The sequence below is a fragment of the Muscardinus avellanarius genome, assembly GCF_963383645.1.
Source record: "Muscardinus avellanarius genome assembly, chromosome: 3".
Lineage (NCBI taxonomy): Eukaryota > Metazoa > Chordata > Mammalia > Rodentia > Gliridae > Muscardinus > Muscardinus avellanarius.
This window is the reverse complement of record NC_137788.1, coordinates 12,001,954-12,027,511: the sequence shown is the minus strand read 5'-3', so window position 1 is coordinate 12,027,511 and position 25,558 is coordinate 12,001,954. Positions and strand designations below refer to the sequence as shown.

General features: G+C 50.9%; 2 protein-coding genes across 2 annotated transcripts; one reads left to right on the top strand and one right to left on the bottom strand.

Moving 5' to 3' along the window:
* CASP9 (caspase 9) lies at positions 1-22,033 on the top strand (the record flags this gene model as incomplete). The annotated part of the gene is made up of 10 exons (XM_080691321.1): positions 1-132; positions 1,711-2,059; positions 3,894-3,928; positions 3,986-4,129; positions 6,476-6,652; positions 7,827-7,916; positions 10,715-10,862; positions 17,676-17,855; positions 19,256-19,365; positions 21,944-22,033. The coding sequence occupies 10 exons, from the start codon at positions 1-3 to the stop codon at positions 22,031-22,033; spliced, it is 1,455 nt and encodes a 484-aa protein (XP_080547447.1).
* Positions 22,030-24,769, bottom strand: LOC308259975 (la-related protein 1B-like; the record flags this gene model as incomplete). Its single annotated transcript, XM_080691320.1, has 3 exons — positions 23,690-24,769; positions 22,359-22,377; positions 22,030-22,277 (listed from the first exon to the last, which is right to left on the bottom strand). Exons 1-3 carry the CDS (start codon positions 24,698-24,700, stop codon positions 22,030-22,032), a joined length of 1,278 nt encoding a protein of 425 aa, XP_080547446.1. The 5' UTR covers positions 24,701-24,769.
* Between the last annotated feature and the right edge of the window lie 789 nt (positions 24,770-25,558).

Here is a 25,558-nt window from a genome sequence, read left to right as displayed (position 1 = left end):
ATGGACGACGCCGACCGGCAGCTCCTGCGGCGGTGCCGGTTGCGCCTGGTGGGCGAGCTGCAGGTGGATCTGCTCTGGGACGCTCTGCTGAATCGCGAGCTGTTCACGCCCGACATGATTGAGGACATCCAGGTGCGCCCCCGCCCCCTCTCGTCTGTGCCCTCCCTGCTTCTCGGGCTGAGCGTGGACTTGCCTGTCGCAGGGTCGGATGGCGAGAGGGTTGCTGAAGCCCCGACATGACTTAATAGCACAGCTCCCTCCCTGGTTTCTCCGCGTTGCACCATCCGGTACCCATCCCATTTGGAGAGCCGTGGTGTGGGAACCTCGTTTCCCTTCTGGAGCCGATGACCCCACTAAGTCCTGCAGTAGAACCAAAGAATCCCAAGCACCTCTTGTTGACCATCTGTTAAAGCGACTCCTCGTCTTGCACCACCAGTATGCACTGTTAGGACTTGTGTTTCTTTCGAAAAAGGAGGCACGTGTATTTGCATTCTCTAGCACGCAGATTCTGGGCACCCACTTTGGCCTCAGTGTCAGGCTGCCTGGCACTAGTCCTTGGGCAAGTCACTTACCTTCCTTCCACCCGTTTCCTGACCTGTGAAATGGGTCAACGACAGTTCACGCCCGACATGATTTAGTTGTCCTAAAGGCTGAGATAATGGATGGGAGACAAGTAGAGCTAGACAGACTAGGGCTCAGTGTGGCTCTTTGGCCAGGCCCTGGTGTGTTATGGTGTGTGTTTGAGAAGACATTTGGGGAGGAGGGGCCCTACAGGTAATGGAGAGAATAACAAAGTAAAAAAAAATTGTTTTGGTACTGGAGGTGGAACCCAGGGACATTCTACCTCCAAGCTACAACCCCAGCCTACTTTTTATTTTTTCTTTTGAAAAAGGGACTCACTGAGTTGCAACAGGACCTCACTAAGTAGCTGAGGCTGTCTGAGAACCATGATCCTCCTGTCTCAGCCTCCTGAATGCTGGGATTACAAGCGTGCACCATCACGCCTGGCCTACAGAGTCACATGTTTGATGTTGTGGACCATTACATACCTGTAATCCCAGTACTTGAGTCTGACACAGGAGGTGCACAGGTTCAAGGCCAACCTCAGCAATTTAGCAAGACCCTCAGCAACTTAGTGAGACCCTGCCTCAAAATAGAGAGGTAGAATGTTCCTGCTGAGTTCAATCCCAGTTAAAAAAAAGGGGGGGCAGAGCTCATTCTTCCACTTTCTTCCTAAAACTCTTCAGTGGCTCCTCAGCACGCAGGGGGAGTTTCTAGGCCTGGCCATGCAAAAGCCTCGACCCTCGCCACTGCCCCCTCCTCCCTTGTTTCTGTGAAGTCATGTTCATTTCCTGATCTTCCCTGGGTCTCCTTCCTGGGGCCTTCCTGCAGCCCGGGCAGAGTTGGGTGGCATTCCTCGTATGGTGACAGTCCCAAGGGCCTTCTCATCTATCTGCTTGCACTCCCACTGCATGTTTGCACCCCCAGTGCTGGCTCTGTTAGCGTGGTGCTGGGCACATGGTAGGTGTCTCTGAGATGCTGTGTGAATCCATATAGGCGGGTAGCTTTGCTCTGGAGGTGTATGTACCTGAGTACCTGCAGCTGGGTTTTTTCCCCCTTGCCTGATTAGGCTAGGGGGATGTAGGGAGCAAGTTGAGAGCCACATGTAAGTCCCTGGGTAATGAGGGTCTGTCATTTCTGTCCACACAGCTGGCAGGCTCGGGGTCTCGGCGGGATCAGGCCAGGCAGCTGATCACAGACCTCGAGACCCGAGGGAGGCAGGCCCTTCCTTTATTCATGGCCTGCTTAGAGGACACCGGCCAGCACTCGCTGGCTTCGTTCTTGCGAACAAGTCGGCAAGCAGGGAAGCAGGATCCAGTGCCCGTCAGACAGCGGGATGTTGTGCCTGTGGCGGTGGGACCGACAGGTCCCAGGCCAGAGATGCCGAGAGTGGTTAAGCTGGAGCCATCCAAGCCAGCCCCGGGAAACGTCCCCCTGTTGGAGCTGGGGCCAGAGGAGCTCAGGCCGGCAACACCCAGCACTGGTTCTGCAGGAGTGGGTGAGTATAGAGAAAGGGGTGGGTGGGCGGTGGCACGGGGAGCAGTCCCTGGGGAGTGAGCGTGGGTGCAGCTGGGTGGCTGAGGTTCAGAATTTAGCTATGGTGTGGCCTTACGAGTGTTCCTGGGGGATGGGTGAAATGTCCCAGGAGGTCTTTGAGGGATGGAATTTTCGCAGCTCATCCTCTGAAAAGCAGGGGCTGAGTGTCTAGGGTGTGCCTGTTTTGCACCACTGAATCTAGGTCTATTTATTTATTATTATATTTCTTTTTTTGTGGTGCTGGTGATGGAACCAAGGGACATTCTACCTCTGAGCTACACCCCTAGCTCTTATTTATTTATTTATTTATTTTATTCTTTATTTTGGAACAGGGTCTCACTAAGTTGTGGAGGGCCTCACTAAGTAGCTGAGGCTGGCCATGAACCTGCAATCTTCCTGTCTCAGCCTCCCAAGTCCTGGGATTATAAGCATGCACCACCACGCCTGGCCCATCTGTTCATTGTTCGGGGTTTGCCTTTGGGTCCTGTGGGTAGCTTGGACTAGCTCGTGGCTGGCGGCAGCAGGGAGGCCTCTGTTGACTAGGAGCCTGCCTGTGTGTACTTATTATCTGTGTGGTGTATGCCCACTCCTCCTTCCCTTACAGCAGGTATTATTACGCTCAGTCTTGTCTGTAAGGAATCGGGCTCAGGGAGGTGAAGTAATTTGCCTAAGCACACAGGTCTGCATCCAGTAAAACGTATTCATCCCTAGAGTCCAGCTCAGGGGCATAGCTGAGAGGTAGAGTACTCCTCTGTTTGAACCCCAATATCAAACAAGACAAAACAAAACACCCCAAACAAACACGATGAAGTCATGAAGCTGCCTTTGCTTGAGACAGAAGGAAGAAGGTTCTGGAATGGTGCCTATGCAGTGCCACCCTGCTGGCAAGGGGCCAGGCAGAACGCAGAGCTCCTTTATTGCCCCCTTGTTTGGAGACATGTCACTTTGAGCCACTTAGAACCAGTTGTCTGGACTTAACGCTTCCTGCCCTTTTCCAAGGTGCTTTATTTTCCTGTTTCTTGTGAATGGTTATTATTTTTTTCTTTCTGGTACTGGGGATGAAACTCAGGGCCTTTTTCTACCTCCGGCTATACTCCCAGACCCATTTTATATTTTACTTGGAAACAGGGTCTCACTAAGTTGCTGAGAGCCTCACTAAGTAGCTGAGGCTGGCTTCGAACCTGCGCGATCCTCCTGTCTCAGCCTCCCGAGTACTGGGATTATAAACGTGCGCCAACACGCCCGGCTGTGAATGGTTATTCTCACAGGAGCCTGGTTCTCAGGGGCGATGACAGCAGCAGTGAGTGCTAAGTCACCTCAGATGTGAATGCCACCGTCTGGTGCACACCGTGCCTTTTCAGGTGTCAGATCACATCTATACCTGGGAACGGCCAGAGGGCAGGTGTGTGTTTGACTTTGTTAGAAACTTCTAAGCCGGGCGTGGTGGCGCACGCTTGTAATCCCCGCGCTTGGGAGGCGGAGACAGGAGGATTGCGCAGGTTCGAAGCCAGCCGTGCTGGCTTACGAGACCCTGTTTCCAAATAAAAAAGTATAAAAAATAGGTCTGGGAGTGTAGCCTGAGGCAGAAGGGTTTCCAGGAACCCCAGTACCACCAAAAAAAAAAAAAAAAAGAAACTTGTAGACAGTTCCCCGTGGTCCTTCCTCTTGACTGTCCCTCCAGCAGAGCCCAGAGCCAGCCAGTCCCTGCTCCTCTGTTCTGCAGGTTGTCCTCACGTGGTCCCTTGCCCTTCCCTGGCGGATGCTGATATTTAGTCTTCCTTTCTCTGTCTCTTCAGGCACCCAGGAGAGGCCAAGGGGGGACGTGGACCTGGTGAGTCTCCCGTGACCTGGGGCCATTCTCTCTGGGCCTGTCCCTCTCCTCTCCCAGGCCCTTCTCTGCAGCAGAGGCAGGAGCCCGGGGAACCCTGCCCCGCTGGTGGGTGGAGTTCTGGGCCCAGCCTGCCGTGGCTCCCTGACCGTGGCCTGGTGTCTGCCAGCACAGATGTGTGGCCTGCTCTTCCTCATCTGTGAAGTCGGGGCACATCTCCCGAGGGGCGGCCTCTGCCTCGGCCACGGCGCCTGTTCTGTACCATGTGTTACTCTCACTCTCCTTCCCACGTGTTTTTATCGTGTGGCTCCTGTGTGCCACCCTGGGCTGTGTGCTGGGGTGCTTGGGAAGGAGACTTGTAATCCCAGTGTTTGGGAGGCTGAGACAGGAGGATCGCGGTTCGAGGACAGCCTCAGCTGTTTAGTGAGGCTCTTTGCAACTCAGTAAGACACTGTTCAAAATTAAGAATAAAAAATAGGGCTGGGAGGCCAGGCGTGGTGGCACACACTGTAATTCCAGCATTGGAGGCGGAGAAACAAGGATCGTGGTTCGCGGACAGCCTCAGCTACTTAGTGAGGCCCTTCGCAACTCAGTGAGGCCCTGTTTCAAAAAATAAAGGATAAAAAAGTAGGGCTCGGGGTGTAGCTCGGAAGTAGAATGCCCCTGAGTTCCATCCCCAGTGCCACAAAACAAAAAACAAAATACAAAAAAAAAAAAAAAAAGAAAGAAAAGAAAAAAGAACAGGCTGAAGCTGAGTGTGGTGGGGCACGCTTATAATCCCAGCATTTGGGAGGCTGAGACAGAAGGATTGCAGTTCGCAGACAGCCTCAGATACTACTTAGTGAGGCCCTTTGCAACTCAGTGAGACCCTGTTTCAAAATAAAGAATAAAAAAATAGGACTGGGGGTGTAGCCCAGAGGTAGAATCCCCCTGGGCTCAATCCCTAGTACCACACACACACACAAAAAGAACAGGCTGGAGCCAGGCATGGTGGCTTATGCTTGTAATCCTAGCATTCGGGAGGCTGAGACAGGAGGATCGTGGTTCACAGACAGCTTCAGCTACTTAGTGAGGCCCTCTGTAACTCAGTGAGACCTTGTTTAAAAATAAAGAATAAAAAATGGGGCAGGGGGTGTAGCTCGGAGGTCGAATGCCCCTGGGTTCCATCCCCAGACCCCCTCCCCCCAAAAAAAGAACAGTCTGGGCCACGCTTGATGGAGAATGCTTGTTAACCCAATAGGCGGGAGGCTGAGCCAGGAGAAATGTGAGCTCACACCCAGCCTCAGTTACTTAGTGAGGCTCTCTGCAACTTAGTTTGACCCAGTTTCAAAATAAAGAATAAAAAATAGGCATGGCGGCGTACACTTCCCAAATCCCAGCATTCGGGAGGCTGAGACAGAATCGGGGTTTGTGGACAGCCTCAACTACTACTTCTTGAGGCCCTTTGCAACTCAATGAGGCCCTGTTTCAAAATAAAGAATAAAGCCGGGGGTGGTGGCGCACGCTTGTAATCCCTGCACTTGGGAGGCAGAGACAGGAGGATCGCGCAGGTTCGAAGCCAGCCGCACGTGCTGGCTTAGGAGACCCTGTTTCCAAATAAAAATGTAAAAATAGGTCTGGGAGTGTAGCCCGGAGGTAAAAGGGCTTCCAGGAACCCCAGTACCACAGAAAACAAAAAACAAAATAAAGAATAAAAAAAATAGGGCTAGGGGTGTAGCTTGGAGGTAGAATGCTCCTGGATTCCATCCCCAGTACCACAAAATAAATAAATAAATAAATAAATAAATAAATAAATAAATAAATAAATAAATACAACTAGACTACAGGGCCTGAGCCTCCGACGCTCAGAGGTGGGCCAGGCCGAGTCTGGACAGAGCCCACCATGTGATCCTTAGGTGTGCCCTGGGAGAAAGCACCGGGCTCTGTAGTGTGTAGGGTCCTTTGGAATGAATGTTTGTGGGTTATGGGTTAATTTTATATCTCTCCCCCCCCCTTTTTTTGTGTGTTACTGAGCATTGAACTCAATGGCCTTAACCCAGTTTGTTTTTTATTTGGAAGCAGGGTCTCACTGAGTTGCCGAGGCTGGCCTTGAACCTCTGATTCTCCTATCTCAGGCTCCCAAATGCTGGGCAGGGGTACAGGTGTGCACCGCCACGCCCGGCTCCTCAGCTCCCTTTCGTATTTTATTTTGAGATGGGTCTCACTGCGTTGCCGAGGCTGGCCTCGTGCTTGTCATCCTCCTGCTTCGGCCTCCTGAGTCACGGGGCTCACAGACCTGTGCCGCTGGGATTCCAGGCTAGCAGCTCTCGTTCCTGGGCCCAAGATGGGGGTCAGCCTCCTCTCCAGAGTTGAGGCACGCAGCTAGCACTCGCTCAGCTCCTCCGATGGATTCTCTGCCCAGGAATCCCGGGCGGGAACCCTGCTGCCCCTGCACTGGGGGGGGTGGGGGAGGGCATACCCCATTGACCTGTCCCATCTCCGGACTGTCAGCCACTTGAGCAGCCAGGAGGGTAGCCAGCCCTAGTTTACACTGGCTCCCTTCTCGGCCAGGCGTATGTCCTGAACGCGGACCCCTGTGGCCACTGCCTCATCATCAACAACGTGAACTTCTGCCGTGCATCGGGGCTCGGCACCCGCACCGGCTCCAACATGGACTGCGAGAAGATGCAGCGCCGCTTCCAGTCCCTGCATTTCTCAGTGGAGGTGAAGCGCGACCTCACTGCCAAGGTGCGGTCGCCATCGTGGAGGGAGATGGGGGCGAGTGGGGCAGTATCCTGCAGCGGACGCCCAGAGCAAGCTGTCTTGCCAGCGTCCATCTGTAGGGCCGTGGGAGGCAGCGCGTCCCAGGGGTTACAGGTTCCAGTATAAGACTTAGAGGAGAGTCCAAGGACTGGCTCGCTCAGCTGCCCGCTGGGTGACCTGGGCCTCAGGTTCCCTGTCTGGAAAGCAAGAATGCTTCTTGTATGGTTGTCATGGGGACAAGTGAACGTGCCTTAGCCGGGCGTGGTGGCGCACACTTGTAATTCCAGCATTCCTGAGGCTGAGATCAGAGGATTCTGGTTCGCAGACAGCCTCAGCTATTTAGCAAGGCCCCTCGCAACTCAGTAAGACCCTATTTCAATAATAATAATAAAAAGGCCGGGCGTGGTGGCGCACGCTTGTAATCCCGGAGTTTGGGAGGCAGAGACAGGAGGATCATCGCACAGGTTCAAAGCCAGCCGTGCTGGTTCAAGAGACCCTGTTTCCAAATAAGAATATAAAAAATAGGTCTGAGCCGGGCGTGGTGGCGCACGCTTGTAATCCCCGCGCTTGGGAGGCTGAGACAGGAAGATCGCACAGGTTCAAAGCCAGACTCAGCTACTTAGTGAGGCTCTCAGCAACTTAGTTTGGAAACAGAGACCCTGTTTCCAAATAAAATATAAAATAGGTCTGGGAGTATAGCCCGGAAGTAGAAAGCCTCTGGGTACCACCAAAAAAAAAAAAAAAAAAAAAAAATAGGTCTGGGAGTGTAGCCAGGAGATAGAAGGGCTTCCAGAAACCCCAGTACCACACACACACACACACACACACACACACACACACACACACACACTATATATATATATATATATATATATATATATATATATAAAAAATAAAATAATAAAAAGACTAAAAAATAGGGTTGGGGGTATAGCTCGGAGATATAACACTCCTGGATTCCATCCCCATTACCCCCAAAATAAAATAAATAAATAAATAAATAAATAAACAAGCAAAATAACTGCCCAAGCACAGCCCCTCATCCCCTGAGAACGGTACTCTTGGGGTGATAGTGACTTCACATCTGTCCCTGCATGCGCAGCAGGTGCGGCGGCCTGGCCTGTCCACCCCTGGGCTCACCCGCGGCCTTCCCTTGTAGAACATGGTCTCGGCTTTGGCGGAGCTGGCACGGCGGGACCACCGCGCCCTGGACTGCTGCGTGGTGGTCATCCTCTCTCACGGCTGTCAGGTACAAGCCCCCTTCCTGGCCCTGCTCCTCAGGAGGCACAGGGTAAAGCCTGCACCAGGACCTGCAGGACCCTTGTCCTCTCACGCCCAAATCATCTGACTTTGCGGAAAGAGCTATGGGGTGCTGTCTGTCTTCTGCTGTTTCCGGGGGACCTCTGAGGAGTTGGAGGCGTCGGCCTGGGTGAGGTGGTGCTCTGAGCGAAGCCTGCGGGGACAGGGAGGGAGGGACGGAGTTCTGCCCTAGAAGCTCTCACGCCTGGGTTGAGCTGTGCGACGCACACACAGGTTCTCAGCTTCTGCCCCACCCTTGCTGCTGGGTGGCACTCAGGACCCTGGGGTGCATCCCAGGACTGGCCGCTGGAAAGCTGGCTCATTGTGGCCAAGACCCTGACCCTCCTCAGTTCCTTCCTTCTTTCTTTCTTTCTTTTTTTTTTTTTTGGCGGGGGTAACTAGGGATAGAACCTAGGGGCATTCTACCTCCAGCCTACATTCCCAGCCCTATTTTTTTCTTTATTTTTTTATTTTTTATTTTTTATTTTTTTTTGCAGGTCTGGGAATGGAACCCAGGGGCATTCGACCTCGGAGCTACACCCCTTGCCCTATTTTTTAGTCTTTATTTTGAAACAGGGTTTCACTAAGTCACAGAGGGCCTCACTAGCTGAGGCTGTCTGCGAACCCAGATCCTCCAGTCTCAGCCTCCCAAATGCTGGGATTACAAGCATGCGCCACCACGCCTGGCTTCTTTATTTTTTATTTTTATTTTTGTGAATCTGGGGATGGAATCCAGGGGCATCTGACCTCTGAGCTACACCCGTGCCCTATTTTTTATTCTTTATTTTGAAACTGGGTCTCACTGAGTTGCAGAGGGCCTCTTTAAGTAGCTGAGGCTGTCCGTGAACCGCGATCCTCCGGTCTCAGCCTCCTGAATGCTGGGATTACAAGTGTGGGCCACCCCGCCCAGCTTCTTTATATTTGAAATGGGGTCTCCCTAAGTTGTGGAGGGTCTCATAAGTTTCTGAGACCGGTTTCAAATCTGTGAATCTCCTGTCTCAGCCTTCTAGGTACTGGGATTATAAGTGTGTACAACCATGCTTGGCTTTGTGTGTGTGTGTGAGGGGGTACTGACGATTGAATCCAAGGACATTCTGTCTCCAAGTTACACCTGTAGCTGTAGCACTTGTTAATTTTTTTAAAAAAATAGGGTCTTGCTAGGTTGCTGAAAGCCTCACTGCTTTGCTGAGGCTGTCCTCAAACCTGCAATCCCCCTGTCTCATCCTCCCAAGCCCTAAGATTACAGATGTGTACCACCATACCTGGACCCAGCCCTATTTTTTTTTTAATTTTTCCCCCTCCATGCTGGAAATGGAACTCAGGAGCATTCTACCTCAGAGCTATACCCCTGTCCCTTTTTAAAGTTTTTGCTTTGAGGCCGGGCGTGGTGGCGCACGCTTGTAATCCCCGCGCTTGGGAGGCTGAGACAGGATGATCACGCAGGTTCGAAGCCAGCCTCAGCTACTTAGTGAGGCTTTCAACAACTTAGACCCTGTTTCCAAATAAAATACAAAATAGGTCTGGGAGTGTAGCCCGGAGGTAGAAGGCCCCTGGGTTTCACCTCTAGTACCACACACACACACACACACACACACACACACACACACACAAATAAATACATAAATTTTTTGTTTTGAGATAGGGTCTTGTTAATGCCGAGAGCCTCAGTGCATTGCATGGTTATCCTCAAACCTGTGATCCTGTAAGTACTGGGATTACGGTCGTGGACCACTGTGCCAAGCTTCAGTCTCCTCATTTTTTACGTTGAGGGGTTGGACAGACCAACAGCCACAAATTGGAGGCCCGGGGGCCCTCTGTGGTCTTCATATTATTTTCAAAACTGGCAAAGTTCAGCCGGGCGTGGTGGCGTACGCTTGTAATCCCCGCGCTAGGGAGGCGAAGACAGGAGGATTGCGCTGGTTCGGAGCCAGCCTTGCTGGCTTAAGAGACCCTGTTTTCACATAAAAAAGTTAAAAAATAGGTCTGGGAGTGTAGCCTGTGGGAGTATATCCCGGAGGTAGAAGGGCTTCCAGGAACCCCAGTACCACCAAAAAAACAAAAAAAACAACAACAAAAAAAAAAACCCAAAAAACAACAAAAAACTGGCAAAGTTCACCAAAAAAAGCAGGATTTCAGCTTCTCTTAAAAACCTGCACATGTCTGGTCTGACCAGCCTAGCGTCCTCATAGAGCAGGACTCTGGCCTGTCCCCGGCAGGCGTGCCCCTTGGCTCCTCCCCTCCTGTAGCGTATGGGCAGGGCCATTGCCTGGGAGCTTGTAAGGTGTGCTGCCCCTGGCCTCTCAACGGACTGATGCCCTCAGTCTACACCTTGACATAGTTCCTACATAATCCCGCAAATCTGAAGTCTGAGCAGAGTTGACCAAAAACAGTGGTTCTCAACGTACAGCTGTGTTTGAGGCGCCTGGAGGAACAGATTACTGATCATGGCACACTGGGCAGGGCCCGGGATCTGCATCCTTCACAAGCCGCCTGGTGATGCTGATGCCGCCTGTCCAGGGAACACACTTGGGGACCTCTGGGCGAGAGGCAGCTGGCCGGCACGCTCTGTCAGGCCGTCTGGCCTTTAGGGGTACGTGAGTTTGAGACTCCGGGAGCAGAGGCTGACGTGGGCCCTTCCAGAACCAACCTGCTGTTTCAGCCTGGCACTCCCCTGCTGGGACCTTCCGAGTGCTTGGATCCCACAAAGCCTCCAGATGGGTTCTGTAATCAGGGTTCTCGATCTTCTAGGCCAGCCACCTCCAGTTCCCAGGCGCTATCTACGGCACAGATGGATGTCCGGTGTTCGTGGAGAGAATTGTGAACATCTTCAACGGCTCCGGCTGCCCCAGCCTGGGAGGGAAGCCCAAGCTCTTCTTCATCCAGGCCTGTGGCGGGGGTAAGCAGCTCTTCACCCGCCTCCTGGCCCCGGCTGGTGGTGACCAGCCGCCGGCTCCTTCCCCATCCACCCTTCACTGTGTCCATGGGGTCGCTCAGGGAGCTAGAGGAGACCAGACGTGGTCGCTGTTGTGTTGCTGCAGGGCGCAGCACTTCACCTTTCTACAGCAGGCCCAGAAGGCTGCAGTAGCGTCATGGGCTTGTGTGACTTTGGCAACGTCAGCTTGACAGTTTGGGTAAGAATAAAGCAGAGAGCCAGGTGGGCCCTGAGAGCGTGGTGGCCCATTCTTGTAATCCCAGTATTTGGGAGGTAGAGACAGGAAGATTGCAGATTTGAAGCCAGCCTCACTGGTGGAGTTGTTTAAAAACAAAAACAAAAAACAAGGGGGCAGTGTAGCTCAGAGGTAGAAAGCCCCAGGGTTCAATACTCAGTACTACCAAAAGAGAGAGAGAGAGAGAGAGAGAGAAGAGAAGAGAAGAGGAGAGGAGAGGAGAGGAGAGGAGAGGAGAGGAGAGGAGAGGAGAGGAGAGGGGAGGAAGAGAGAGAGAGAGAGGGGAGAGAGAGAGAGAGAGAGGAGAGAGAGAGAGAGAGAGAGAGAGGAGAGAGAGAGAGAGGGAGAGACTTGTTATGCTTTCCAGTGTGGCCTCAAAGTCCTCGGCTCGAGCGATCCTCCTGCCTCGGCCTCCTGAGCTGAAACTACAGAGCTGGCTGACTCTCTGGTTTTAAATTTAAACTCCTGCTTCATCTGGTTTCCTTATAAAATTGAAAAAAAAAAAGCCGGGTGTGGTGGCTATACGTTAGTTCCATGTTCTGGGGATACTGAGGCAGGAGGATCACTTGAGTCCAGGGATTTGAGAGTACCCTGGGTAATATAGCCAGGTTCTGTCTCAAACAAAACAAACAATAAGTGAAAAACAGAGAAATACTGGTTTCTGGCTCATTCAGAGTGGTGACAGTGAGGGGCACTAGGAGTTCTGCACACGGAGACCCTCTGTCCGGGCTCCGGCCTGAGACGTCCATCTCAGAGGCCTGCCAGAGAGGCGGCAGCCGTCACACCACAGAGCTGGGGCCCGCCACGTCCGCGGCCTGTGACACGCAGCTGTCCCACACGGTCCCGCGATGGTAGGGTCTGGTGGGGTTGTCCAGGGGAGTTGACGTTATCATATGATTCAGCCAGGAAGCGTTTATTGAACACCTATGGTGTACACCAAGCCTCACGTGAGATGCTGGGGACAGAGGGCAGGCAGGGACTGTGTCTCTGGCGTGACCTGTGTTAAGTTAGTGTCACGTCACGCCCACTGGGCTCCGAGCGCTTGAGAACACCTCCTAAGTCCTGGCCGGGCTCCTCACTGCGCAGGGTCGGGTGGTTCAAGTAGGGAAATGAGGACCACAAGAGATGAGCTATCTCATGGAGCTGCTCTGTGACACTGTGCCTGCGAGTGTGTGTGCGGTGCCCACTCCACCTAACAGCCCCGTGTCGCCAAGGGCCCCCCTCCTGCCGCCAGCACTGTTCCCCCGTGCAGCGCTGACAGCCAGGAGGAAGCTGCCGCCGGGGGCTGCAGAAGTCCCGCGCAGACGCGCCTTTTTCCGTATGCAGGTGTGTGCTTGGGCGGTGCTCTGACTCTGCGAATCACGGGAGAGACAGAGGGGACTAGGAAGGAGGCCGAGCGGGGGGCCAGCCTTCCGGGGCAGTGCAGGCCGCCGGTCTCGAGCCCCCCTTCCCCATCCATTCTCAGCAGTAAGGCCGACCTTTGTCATGTGCATATCAGCGGTGTCACCTTTGGACTCTTTAGCAGGACCTGTAAGGCCTTGGTGACTTGGCCTATGCCACTTTGCCCCCCCCCAAAAGCCTGGCATGCCATGCCCCCCGCCCCCGGCATGGCTCAACCTTCCCGGGATGTCTTAGGCTCCTCTGCCCTGTCCCCTGGCTGACCATCCATCCATCTCCGCCTCCTTTTTAATTAATTAATTAATTAATCTATTTATTTAGTACTGGGGATGGAACCGAGGGGCATTCTACCTCCGAGCTACACCCCCAGCCCTATTTTTTTTATTCTTTATTTTGAAACAGGGTCTCAGATTTGCGAAGGGCCTCACTATGTAGCTGAGGCTATCTGCGAACGGTGATCCTCCTGTCTCAGCCTCCCAGATGCTGGGATTACAAGTGTGCGCCACCACACCTGGCTCTCCACCTCCTTTTTTAATTTATATTTTTGGCACTAGGGATTTATCTTGGAGAAGGACATAGCCCAGCCCTTTTTATGTTGAAACAGAATCTTGCTAAATTGCCAAAGCTGGCCTCAAATCTGTGTTCCTTCTGACTCTGCCTCCCAAATGCTGGGATTACAGGCATGGGCCACTGCTCCCAGGCCATCCATGCTTCTGATTACAGTTTATTGTCACTGCTTCCAGGAAGTCTTCCCTGAACAGCCCCATCCTTGTACAAGGTCTAGGCTAGCCAGCCCTTCAGCTCCTGCAGCCTCCCCTTCCCCCTACCCCTTCCCAGCCAGAGCCCTTTCTCCTGTACTGAGATGGCCGCACCCCTGCTCAGATCCCCAGCAGCAGGGCCAGGCCCTTTGGCTCTGCATCTGAGTCCCCAGCCTGGCCCAACGCCCAAAGTGATTGTATCTTATCTGCGTCCTAATAAACCATATACAAGTAGAATAAAATTTGAAATAATGTCTACTCCCACCATAAAAACAAAAACTCACTGGAAGCAGCAAGATTTCTAACCTAGAAGATAGTGATTAAGATGTCCCTTGGAAGCCGGGCAGTTTTTGAGTTTTTCAAAAGATTAAAATGGCCGGGTGTGGTAGCGCACGCTTGTAATCCCCGCGCTTGGGAGGTGGAGACATGAGGATCGCGCAGGTTCGAAGCCAGCCGTGCACGCTGGCTTAGGAGACCCTGTTTCCAAAATAAATATGTAAAAATAGGTCTGGGAGTGTAGCCTGGAGTAGAAGGGCTTCCAGGAACCCCAGTACCACCAAAAAAAAAAAAAAAAGATTAAAATGGAACCATAGGCAGGAGCGGCGACACATGTACTATAATCCCAGTACTTGGGAGGCTGAGACAGGAGGTTCATCGCCAGCATCAGCTACTTAGTGAGGCCCTCCACAACTCAGTGAGACCCTGTTTCAAAATACAGAATAAAAAATAGGGCTGGGGTGTCGCTCAGAGGTAGAATGCCCCTGGGTTCTATCCTAGTATTGGGAAAAAAAAAAAAAAGGAGGAGGAGGAGGAGGAGGAGGAGGAGGAAGAAGAAGAAGAAGAAGAAGAAGAAGAGGGAAGAAGAAGAAGAAGAAGAAGAAGAAGAAGAAGAAGAAGAAGAAGAAGAAGAAGAAGAAGAAAGGAAGAGGAGGAGAAGGAGGAGGAGGAGCCGCCGCCCCTTGGAGTTGGGCATGGTAGTGCATGCCTGTAAACCCAGTACTTGGAAGGCTGAAACAGGAGGACCTCGGGCAAAGGCCAACCTCAGCAATTTAGTGGGACCCTCAGCAACTTAGCAAGACCCTGATTCAAAATAAAAAATAAATAAGTCTCTACTTATCTTTATATCTGTCTTTATGTCAGTACCACACTGTTCTGTTTATTGCAGATTTGTAGTATGTTTTGAATTCAGAAGATAGGAGCCCTCCAGCTTTATTCTTCTTTTTCAAGATATTTTGAGTATTTGGGATCCCTTCAGATTTCATTTGAATTTTGGAATAGCCTTTTCTCTTTCTGTGAAAGGCGTCCCTGGGATTTTGATAGGAATTTCATTTAACCCAGAGATTGTGTTGAGCAGTATTGATGCCCTTTACCAGTGTTAAGTTTTCTAGTTCATGATCATGGGATATGTTTCTGTTTATTTATATTATTTTTAATTTCTTTCAACCATGTTTTATATTTTTCATTCTACACATTCTTCACTTCCTTGATTAAACTAATTTCCAAATATTTTATTCTCTTTTAAAATTTTTTTGCCGGGCGTGGTGGTGCACGCTTGTAATCCCCGCGCTTGAGAGGCTGAGACAGGAGGATCGCACAGGTTCAAGGCCAGCCTCAGCTACTTAGTGAGGCTCTCAGCAACTTAGTGAGACCCTGTTTCCAAATAAAGTATAAAATAGCCCAGAGGTAGACTAGCCCCATCCCTAAAAAAAAAAAAAAATTAGTGCTGGGAATTGAACCCAGAGGCATTCTACCTCTGAACTATACCCTCAACCCATTATTTATTTATTTATTTATTTATTTATTTATTTATTTATTTTTGTGTGTGTGTGGTACTGGAGAGAGAACCCAGGGGTCTTCTACCTCCAAGCTACATCCACAGCCCTTTTTTTTTTTTTTTTTGAGGTACTGGGGATGGAACCCAGGGGCATTCTATCTCTGACCTATATCCCCCAGCCCTATTTTTTATTCTTTATTTTGAAACAGGGTCTCACTGAGTTGCAAAGGGCCTCACTAAGTAACTGAGGCTGTCCTCGAACCACGATCTTCCTGTCTCAGCCTCTCAAATGCTGGGATTACAAGCATGTGCCACCACACCCGGCCATAGCCCTATTTTTTAATACTTTATTTTTTAAATTTTTATTTATTTATTTATTTATTTATTTATTTATTTGCGGGTCTGGAGATGGAACCCAGGGGCATTTGACCTCCGAGCTATACCCCCTGCCCTATTTTTTATTCTTTATTTTGAAACCAGGTCTCACTGAGTTGCAGAGGGCCTCACTAAGTAGCTGAGGCTGTCCGCGAACCGCGATCCTCCGGTCTCAGCCTCCCGAATGCTGGGATTACAAGCGTGCGCCACCACGCCCGGCTTATACTTTATTTTGAAACAGGGTCTCACTAATTTGTGGAGGGCCTCACTGAGTAGCTGAGGCTGGCCGCCAACTTCCTGTTTCAGTCTCCCAAGTACTGGGATCACAGGTGTGCGCCACCACACCAGCTTTTATTTTTTATTTTGAAATAGGATCTTGCTAAGTTGCTGAGGCTGGCTCAAACCCGCAAACCTCCTGTTTTAACCTCTCAGGTACTGGGAATACAGGCATGTGTCAACATACCTGACTGTACTGTCTTCTTTTTGATATTGGTTGTAAATGAAATTGGATTGTTCATTGATGGTGTATAGGAATGTGTTTTTGTATGTTGACTTTATATCCTGCTACTTTGCCAATTTCATTTATATCAATTCTTTTTTTTTTTTTTTGCGAGTCTGGGGGTGGAACCCAGGGGCACTTGACCTCCAAGCTACACCCCCTGCCCTAATTTTTTATTCTTTATTTTGAAACAGGGTCTCACTGAGTTGCGGAGGGCCTCACTAAGTAGTGAGGCTGTCCGCAAACCGCGATCCTCCGGTCTCAGCCTCCCGAATGCCGGGATTACAAGCGTGCGCCACCACGCCCGGCTTCATTTTTTATCAATTCTGTTATTCTGGGTGTAAACTTTAGGATTTTCTACATATTAGGTCATACTACCTGTGAACAGAGATAGTTTTCAATTTAGATGCCCTTTCTTTTTTCTTGTCTAATTGCTCCAGTGAGGACTTCTCCGGCCATGCTGAGGAGAAGTGGCCAAAGCAGGCATTCGCGCCTTCTTCCCGACAGCAGAGGGGAAGCGTCAGCCTTTCATCATCGAGCAGGGGGTTCACCGTGGAGTTTTCACATCTGACTTTTATTGTCTTGAAGTACCTCCCTTTTATCCCTAGTTTGTTGAATATTTTTTATCATGAACAGTTGTTAGGTGTTTTTTTGTTTGTTTGTTTGTTTGTTTTTTAGGGGAGGAAAGGTTTATTTGGCTTAGGGTTTCAGAGGTTCAGTCCATGGTCGGCTGGCTCCAAGGCAGAAATGGTGGAGAAGTGTGGCAGAGGAAAGCTGCTCATGGCAGCTGGGAAGCAGAGCAAAGGTTGTTAGTTCTGTTAAATGCTTTTTTCTGCACCCAGTGAGACGATCATGTAGGGGTTTCCCCCCCCTTTCATTCCACTAATGTCTTGGATTACATTGATTAAGTTTTGAATGTTGAACCATCCATGCATTCCAGGAACAAATCTCACTTGGTCATGGCATATAATCCCTTTAACATACTGCTGAATTCAATTTGCTTTTATGTTGAGGATTTTTGCATTTCTGTTCAGAAGGGATATTGGTCTGTGGTTTTTTTTTTTTTTTTTTTTTTTTTTGTGTGTGTGTGTGTGTAGTACTGGGGTTCCTGGAAGCCCTTCTACCTCCAGGCTACACTCCCAGACCTATTTTTTATTTATTTGGAAACAGGGTCTCCTAAGCCAGCATGCGCAGCTGGCTTCGAACCTGCATGATCCTCCTGTCTCCGCCTCCCAAGCGCAGGGATTACAAGCGTGTGCCACCACGCCCGGCTGTTTTTTTAATTAATTAATTTATGTATTGTGGTACTGGGGGTGGAACCCAGGGGCCTTCTACTTCCGGGCTACACTCCAAGACCTATTTTATATTTTATTTGGAAACAGGGTCTCACTAAGTTGCGGAGAGCCTTACTAAGTAGCTGAGGCTAGCTTCGAACCTGTGCAATCTTGTCTCAGCCTCCCAAGTACTGGGATTATAAGCGTGCTCCACCATGCCCGGCTATGGTTTTATTTTATTGTAGTATCTTAGTATCTGGCTTTGGTATCAGGGCAATGCTGGCCTCAGAATGAGATAGGGTGTGTTTCTTTCTCTTTAATCTTTTGGTACAGTTTGAGAACGGCGTTAATTTTCTTTTAAGTGTTTGGTAGTCACCAGCAAAGTCTTCAGGTTCAGGGTTTTTCTTCCTCAAGAGAAATACTGTGCTCCAGTGATAAGCGGTGTTTGTTTCTACTTCTTGTAGAGCAAAAGGACCACGGGTTTGAGGTGGACAGCACTTCCTCTAAAGACAGGGCCTCTGGCAATAACCCTGAGCCAGATGCCATCCCCTTTGAGAAAGGCCCGAGGACCTACGACCAGCTGGACGCCGTGGCCAGTTTGCCCACGCCCAGTGACATCCTCGTGTCCTACTCCACCTTCCCTGGTAAGCTCAGCCTCCCATCAGCCCTAGAGGCAGCAATGCCTTCACTGTGTGACCGGGAACAAGTTACTTCACCTCTCTGGGCCTCAGCTCCGTGTGGCGGGTGAGACACTTGGGACACACGCTTTAAAGAGTCGCACACAATTGGGTTTGTGGGTCTCACCTGTTCTAGCCCTGCCTTCTCTCTGTTTTATTTTGTGGTACTGGGGATTGACCCAGATGTTTTTATTTGTTCATTTTGAAACAGGGTCTAAGTTACTGAGGGCATCACTAAATTGCTAAGGCTGGTCTCAAACCTGCAATCCTCCCACCCCAGCCTGCCAAGTGCTGGGATTATGGATATGCAACACCACACCCGGCGCCTTCTTCTCTAAAATGGATGGTTTGGCTGGGCGTGGTGGTGCACAGCTGTCATCCTAGTACTTGGAAGGCTAAGACAGGAAGATTGCAGGTTCAAAGTCAATCTCAGCAACTTAAGCTCTCAGTAACTTAGTGAGACTCTGTTTCCCAAAAGAAAAAAAAAAATGAAATAGGGCTGGGAATATAGCTCGGAGGTAGAGTGCCCCTGGGTTCAGTCCCCAGCACCAAAAAAACAAAACAAAACAAAAATAAAAGAAAATGAATCTGGGCACGGTGGCACACCCTTGTAATCCCAGTACTTGGGAGGCTGAGACAGGAGGATCACAGGTTCACAGCCAGCCTCGACTACTTAGTGAGGTCCTCTGCAACTTAGTGAGATGAGACTCTGTTTCAAAGTCAAGAGTAAGAGCCGGGTGTGGGGGTCCACGCTTGTAATCCCAGCATTTAGGAAGCGGAGACAGGAGGATCGCGGTTCGCGGACAGCCTCAGCTACTTAGCAAGGCTCTTCACAGCTCAGTGAGACCCTGTTTCAAAAAATAAAAAAAGACTAAAAAAATAGGGCTGAGAGTATACATTGGAGGTACAATGCCCCTGGGTTCCATCCTCAGTACAGCAAAAAATAAATAAATAAACAAACAAAAAATAGGGCTGGAGGTATAATGCCCCTGGGTTCAATCTCCAGTACCATAAATAAATACATTTTTAAAGATGGGACTAGTAGTTGCACCTCGGGCGTTGTGGGGTCTAAGCCAGGGGCCAGGCGTGTCCCCAGGCCCAGTGACAGGGAGGCGTGGAGACCTTCCTTTTGTCTCCTTTGGGGGAGTCACTGGGCTTCTCATTGAAGCCTAGATTTCCTTTCTGGTGACATGGGAGTCACATCCAGTCAGGAGGTGGCTGCCAGGGGACCGTAAGATGGGGCGGCGTGGAGCCACGGGACCTGGGCTGCTCCTGCCTCCCAGGACGGGTCGCAGTCTGGAGGAGGCCCAGCCCGAGGCTCGGCCGGGGCGGCTGTCCAGCAAGGCTCAGCCTCCCTCCTTGCGCAGGTTTCGTCTCCTGGAGGGACACCAAGAGCGGCTCCTGGTACATCGAGACCCTGGACGGCGTCCTTGAGCGCTGGGCCCACTCTGAAGATCTGCTGTCTCTCCTGCTCCGGGTGAGTGCCACCGTCTTCCGGGAGGGAGCGGGGCGGCGGCTGCGGGCAGCGCATCTTCCTCGGGTGGGTGGGCGGGTGCGCAGGACACCAGGCCCAAAGGGAAGGCGGGGGGCAGTGTGGCCATGGCTCAGGCCGCGTCTGTCTCTGAGCCCCGGCTTGCGTGGGGCCTGGCGGTGCTTCTGCTTCTCCTAAGGGCGGACGTCACTGCCTCTGGTGACATTGGCCATTTTTCCAAAGGGCTGCCTTCACCTGCTTTCTCTGGGGCCCAGGCTGGTGGGTGGTTGAGTGGCCAGTGCGTAGCACCCCATGAAGGCTGCTTGTGGGCCCCTAGTACCCTCACCCCATGGTATGCTCGCTTGTTCTTTCTTTTTATTATGGTACTTGTGACTTAACACAGGGGTACTTTACCACTGAGCTCCCATCCCTTATTTTTATAGCCAGGCATGATGGCACATGCTTGTAATCCCAGTACTTAGGAGGCTGAGACAGGAGGATGGCGGGTGCAAAGCCAGCCTTGGCAACTTAGGGAGGCTGTTAGCGACATAGTGAGACCCTGTTTCCAAATAAGAAATAAAACCGGGCTAGGGGTATAGCTTGGAGGTAGAATGCCTCTGGGTTCAATCCCCAGTACCAAAAAGAAATGTTTTTATGCTTTTATTGGTGTGATATAATTATGTATCATAGTGAGGTTTAAAGTGACACAAACAGCTGAGCATGGCAGTGTACACTTGGAAACCCAGCATTTGGGAGGCTGAGACCGGAGGATCGCGGTTTGTGGACAGCGCTGCTCAGTTACTTAGTGAGGTCCTGTTTTAAAAATAAAAGAATTAAAAATAGGGCTAACCCCAGTACCACAAAACAAAACAGTAAAGTGATACAATCATACATGCACACAAAACTTGATATATTTCCCTTATTTTTTAATTAACTAATTAATTTTTTGGTGGTCCTGGGGTTCCTGGAAACCCTTCTACCATCGGGCTACACTCCCAGACACCTATTTTTTATATTTTCATTTGGAAACAGGGTCTCTTAAGTCCCTTATTTTTTATTTTGAGACAGGATCTCACCAAGTTGCTCAGGATGGCCTTGGACCTGTGATCCTCCTGCTTCAGCCTCCCTAGTTGGTGTGGTTATGGGCCTGACTCCTCTTTTACACTTTTTTTTTTCTTTTACTACTGAGTATTGAACCCAGGGGCACACTATCTCTGAGCTACACTCCCAGGCCTATTTTTTATTCTTTTTTTTTTTTTTTAAACAGGGCCTCACTAAGTTGCAGAGGTCCTCACTAAGTAGCTGAGGCTGGCCTTGAGCCTGTGATCCTCCCGTCTCAGCCTCCCAAATACTGGGATAACAAGCGTGCACCACCACGCCCGGCTCTCAGCTTTTACACTTGATCCTCAAGAACCATGACTCCCTTTTGGAGCTTGAGGTCCCAGTGAGAGACCAGACAGGAAGGGTGGCCCGACAGGGTCTAGCTCTGCCCCGTGAGAACCCCACTTGGCTGGGGTGCATGAGCCCCGTGGCTGCCTTGGGAAACACACACGGGTCCCTCCTGCTCGGCTCAGGTGGTCTGCACACGGGAGGGGCTGTAAGGCCAGGGCCACTCCTCCTCCCCAGGGAGGTTCTGGCCAAGCTTGCTGGGCAGACCCCAGCAGAGAAGTCAGGCAAGAGCGGGGCGCCACCTATAGGGTGCAGGGGCCGCGGCCGGGGCAAGTGACCCTCAGAGGCCAGCAGGGGCCCGTCAGGGCCGCAGGCAGGCCTCACGGCTGGCTCCTGCTCCTGGGCCTGTCTTCACGCTGACCTTTCAGGGTCATTTGAACTCAGTGAATTTTTAAGGTTTGAGAATTTTTGTGTATCTATGGTAAGTACCATAGGGGGCAGTCCACCTCCGAGCTACACCCGCAGCCCTATTATTTATTTATTATTTATTTATTTATTTAATTTAATTTTTACGGTACTGGGGATGGAACCCAGGAGCATTCTATCTCCGAGCTACATCTCCAGCCATATTGTTTATTTACTCATTTTATTTTTGCTGTACTGGGGACAGAACCCAGGGTAGAATACCTCTGAGCTACACCCCCAGCCCAATTTTTTTTTTTCCTTTATTATCCAGGGGCATTCTACCTCTGAGCTACACCCTCAGCCCTATTATTTTTTTTCTTTATTATTCTGAAACAGGGTCTCACAACGTTGTGGAGGGCCTAAGTAGCTGAGGCTGGCTGTGAACTGCGATCCTCCTGTCTCAGCCTCCGAAGTCCTGGGATTCCAGGCATGTGCCACCACACCGGCTAGAACTGTCCTGGAAAGGCCCTTTTAGCCTGGACAACCTAGCAAGACGCTGTCTCGAAATAAAAAGGGCTGCGGTGTAGCCCAGTGATGTAGAGTTTACCGGCATGCGCGAGGCTCTGGGTTCAGCCTCCAGCACTGCAAAAAGCAAAAAACAAAAACAAAAAACCCCCCAATAAACGGGGGGAGGCTTGTTTAGTGGAGATTCCCCCAGCTCCTCTTTTGAACTCTTGGCTTTAGTCAGGAGAACGGAACCCTCAGACTTCCTGTGCTTGTGTTTTTCCAGGTTGCCAATGCTGTTTCAGAGAGGGGGACCTACAAACAGATTCCTGGTTGTTTTAATTTCCTCCGGAAGAAACTTTTCTTTAAAACTTAATGAGGGGCGGGACCCAGCAGCTCGGGCAGGGGCCGGGCAGTGCAGCCACCAAGGCCCCGCGTGTCCAGTCTGCAGCCCCGCGTGTCCAGTCTGCAGCCCCGCACACGCCCCCCACGCAGCTCAAGAGGAAGGTCAGCTCTGCCGAAGGGGCGGGAAGGACGAGCCCAGATCAGCGAGGTAGTCAGCCAAACCTGCTCCTCCAGGAGTGGGACGAAGCCCAAGAAGGCAGCAGGAAAGGCTGAGTCTTGGGAGAAAAAGTATAAAAAAGGTTAGCGCCAATGGAAGCAGGCAAAAAAGCTAACCAAGGAACCAAAGATTTACTAACCGCAAGGAGAGTCCAGCTTCTGTGAAGAAAGGAGAGCAGCGCAGTCTGACTAGCCGCACGCCACGCCCCCTCCGTGTCCCTGTCTCCCTTTCTGTATAATCCAGAGGAACATTTTTATCAGCTCTTTGGTAAATGCAAGGTTTTTTTTTTTTTTTTTTTTTTTTTTTTTTTTTTTTTTTTTTTTTTTTTAGTAGCTCTAGAAACATTTTGAGAAGGAGCAGCGAATCCCACCTCATCCCATTTTTCAAGTGCAAATGATTTGCTTTAGAAGTGAAACTGAGCCGGGAGTGGTGCACGCTTCCTACCCCAGCATTCGGGAGGCTGAGACCGGAGGATCGCGGTTCGCGGACGGCCTCAGCTACTTAGTGAGGCCCTCCGCAACTCAGTGAGACCCAGTTTCAAAATAAAGAATAAAAAGTAGGGCAGGGAGTGTAGCTCTGAGGTCAGAGATCGAATGCCCTTGGGTTCCATACCCAGACCTGGAAAAAAAAAAAGAAAAGAAAAGAAAAACTGTTTGCAGGTTGTTTTTTTTTTTTTTGTTGTTGTTGTTACAACTTGAGAAGAGCGGGATATTGGACTTTTGGGTTATGGGAGGCTTTGACCGTCTTGGGTGTCAGCTTACTGTTCCATAGGTGGCGGGTTAGTTATGTCCCACAACACAAACCATACTAAATGGCAATTTGGTGTCACAGTCATGCATTTAATGTGTCTTGAGTATTTTAAGTTCTAGCCCCATGTTACGTTTTAGTAGAATTATTTCCTAAAGAAAAACACTCCTACGCCAGGCGTGGTGGCACACGCTTGTAATCCCCGCGCTCGGGAGGCGGGGACAGGAGGACCGCGCAGGTTCGAAGCCAGCCGCGCACGCTGGCTTAGGAGACCCTGTTTCGAAATGGGAAAAAAAACAAAAAGTATAAAATAGGTCTGGGAGTGTAGCCCAGAGGTAGAAGGGCTTCCAGGAACCCCAGTACCACCAAAAGAAAAAAAAGGAAAGAAAGAAAGGAAGGAAGAAAGAAAGAAAGAAAGAAAGAAAGAAAGAAAACCAGCCACTCCCTGGCCGAGAGCTGCACGTGCTCCGTCACACCTCTGGTATTGGTGTTCCCGTTTCCTTAATCATTTTGTTCAGTGTGCTGTGGAAGTTGGAAAATTTGCATATAGTGAATTTTTTTTTTACATGACAAAGTGCAAACATTTAATTGTAAGATCAATAAACCTCCATAATTCTCAGATCTCTGTTTAAATAAAGCTCAGTGTGGGGACAATATAAATAGGATTTGGAGCATCAAAAGGGATGTAAACTAAAAAGAGGTGAAATGGATCCAGCACCTCACGGTTACCCTGTCCGCTCTAGAAGCAAAGCTGTTACCTGTCTGAGAGCAAAAGGCCTGGCCTGGCACGAACTCTGGACAGTCGATGAGCTGAGAGAAGTCTGTGTGCGGGGCGGCTCGGGGGGGAGGGCCCGGGACCGGCCACTTCTCAGGCTCTACCTTCTTCCTCATCTTCTCGTCCACCACTTCCACTTCCGTGCTGTCCTTCAGTGCCTCTAGAATGAGGCTGAGGTTGGTGGTGAGAGCCTGCACACGGTGAAACCCAGCAATAAGGGATATGGGCAGGAAGCCCTGTGCGTCCATCTTCCTCCGGAGAAAGAAATCACGCTCCAGATTTTCTGTACTGAAATAATACTCAATCTGCCGCCGGATGTACTCCTTGAGCACCGCCTCCTCCACGGGGTACACCTGCAGGCCGGCGTCCGCGCAGTAGTACACCACGCCGCCGCCCAGCTCCGCCTGAAGGGGCTGCTCGGTCCTCTCAGCGTGCTCTCGGTAGCCATACGAATAATCGAAGTTCACTCGAGGGTTCCCTCGGCCGCGTCCTCGGCCCCGCCCGCGGCCTCTAAAGGCACCTCGGGCGCTGCGGCCCTGGCTTCTCACGCTGGACACCTCATCCTCATCCTCATCCCTCTTTTCTCGATCGCGCCTCCAACCCCGTGCGGCGCTCCTCCTCGGGGCGTGCACTGATTGGTCGGCTTCCGCTTGGCACCTGGAGCTGTTCCGGGACCCGGGTCTCTCCGGACTCTCTGGTCTCACATCATCTAAGGGGAGTGGTACCCACTTGTGCTTATTAGCTTTCCTGCGCTGGCTGCTCGCCTGGGCCTCGTCCTCGCTCACGGCCTCTACAGGACCCTCCGCTTTGGCTTCCCGGTGCTCCTTGCTCTCTCCGTTACTTCTCCTTTCAACTTTCGCTTCTTTTTCTTTTCTAGTTGGTGGCTTCTTATTTCCTTGGCTGGTGACACTCTGAGAGCCAGTGTTCACTAATTCACCTGGTGTTGGCCAATTTGCCATATCGCTGAAATCACTGGCCTTGTTAGATTTCTTTGTCTTGAGTTTTCCTGCTTTTATAATTTTGGGGGAACTGAGCTCTGGTCCCGGCGCCGCCTCCCGCCCGGCCCGCCCGCCCGCGCCTCCCCGGCCCCCCCGGCCCCGCCGCGCGAGCGCTCATGGCCGGCGTCGGCCTCCGCCGCTGCCGCGTCCGCCCAACCGCGCCCGGGCCGGCCGGTCGCATATAGTGAATTTGACCTAAAATTGTGACTTGGTGAGACTTAAGTAACAGCTTATTAGCATTTTAAGATCTGGAATTCGATGCCTCTTGTGGAAAATTTGCCTCTAAATTTGAAGCTGGGAAGTCACTGGAATAACTTTGAAAAAGAATCACAGTATCAGGTTTTTATTGTTATTATTATTATTTTTTTTGCAGCACTAGGGATGAAACCCAGGGGCATTCTCCCTCCGAGATACACCCCCAGCCCTATTTTTTAATTCTTTATCTTGAAACAGGGTCTCACTGAGTCGCAAAGGGCCTCACTAAGTAGCTGGGGCTGTCGGTAAACCGCGATCCTCCGGTCTCAGCCTCCCGAATGCCGGGATTACAAGCGTGCGCCACCATGCCTGGCAGTAACAGGCTATTTAGATTTTCGGTACATGTGTTAAATTTGTGTACAAAGTAAAATGGCTGAACTGGTCCTCAGCACAACCAATAAAATCTCAATAATGAAAATAAAAAAGATCGGATGAGGCCAGGGCCCATCACCCTGCCTGATCATTCACCCCAGAACCTTCCTGCTCCAGGCCTGGCCTCTGAAGCTGCGAGCCAGGCCCAGTGTGGTGGCGCACACCTGTAGTCCCCGTACTTGGGAGGCTGAG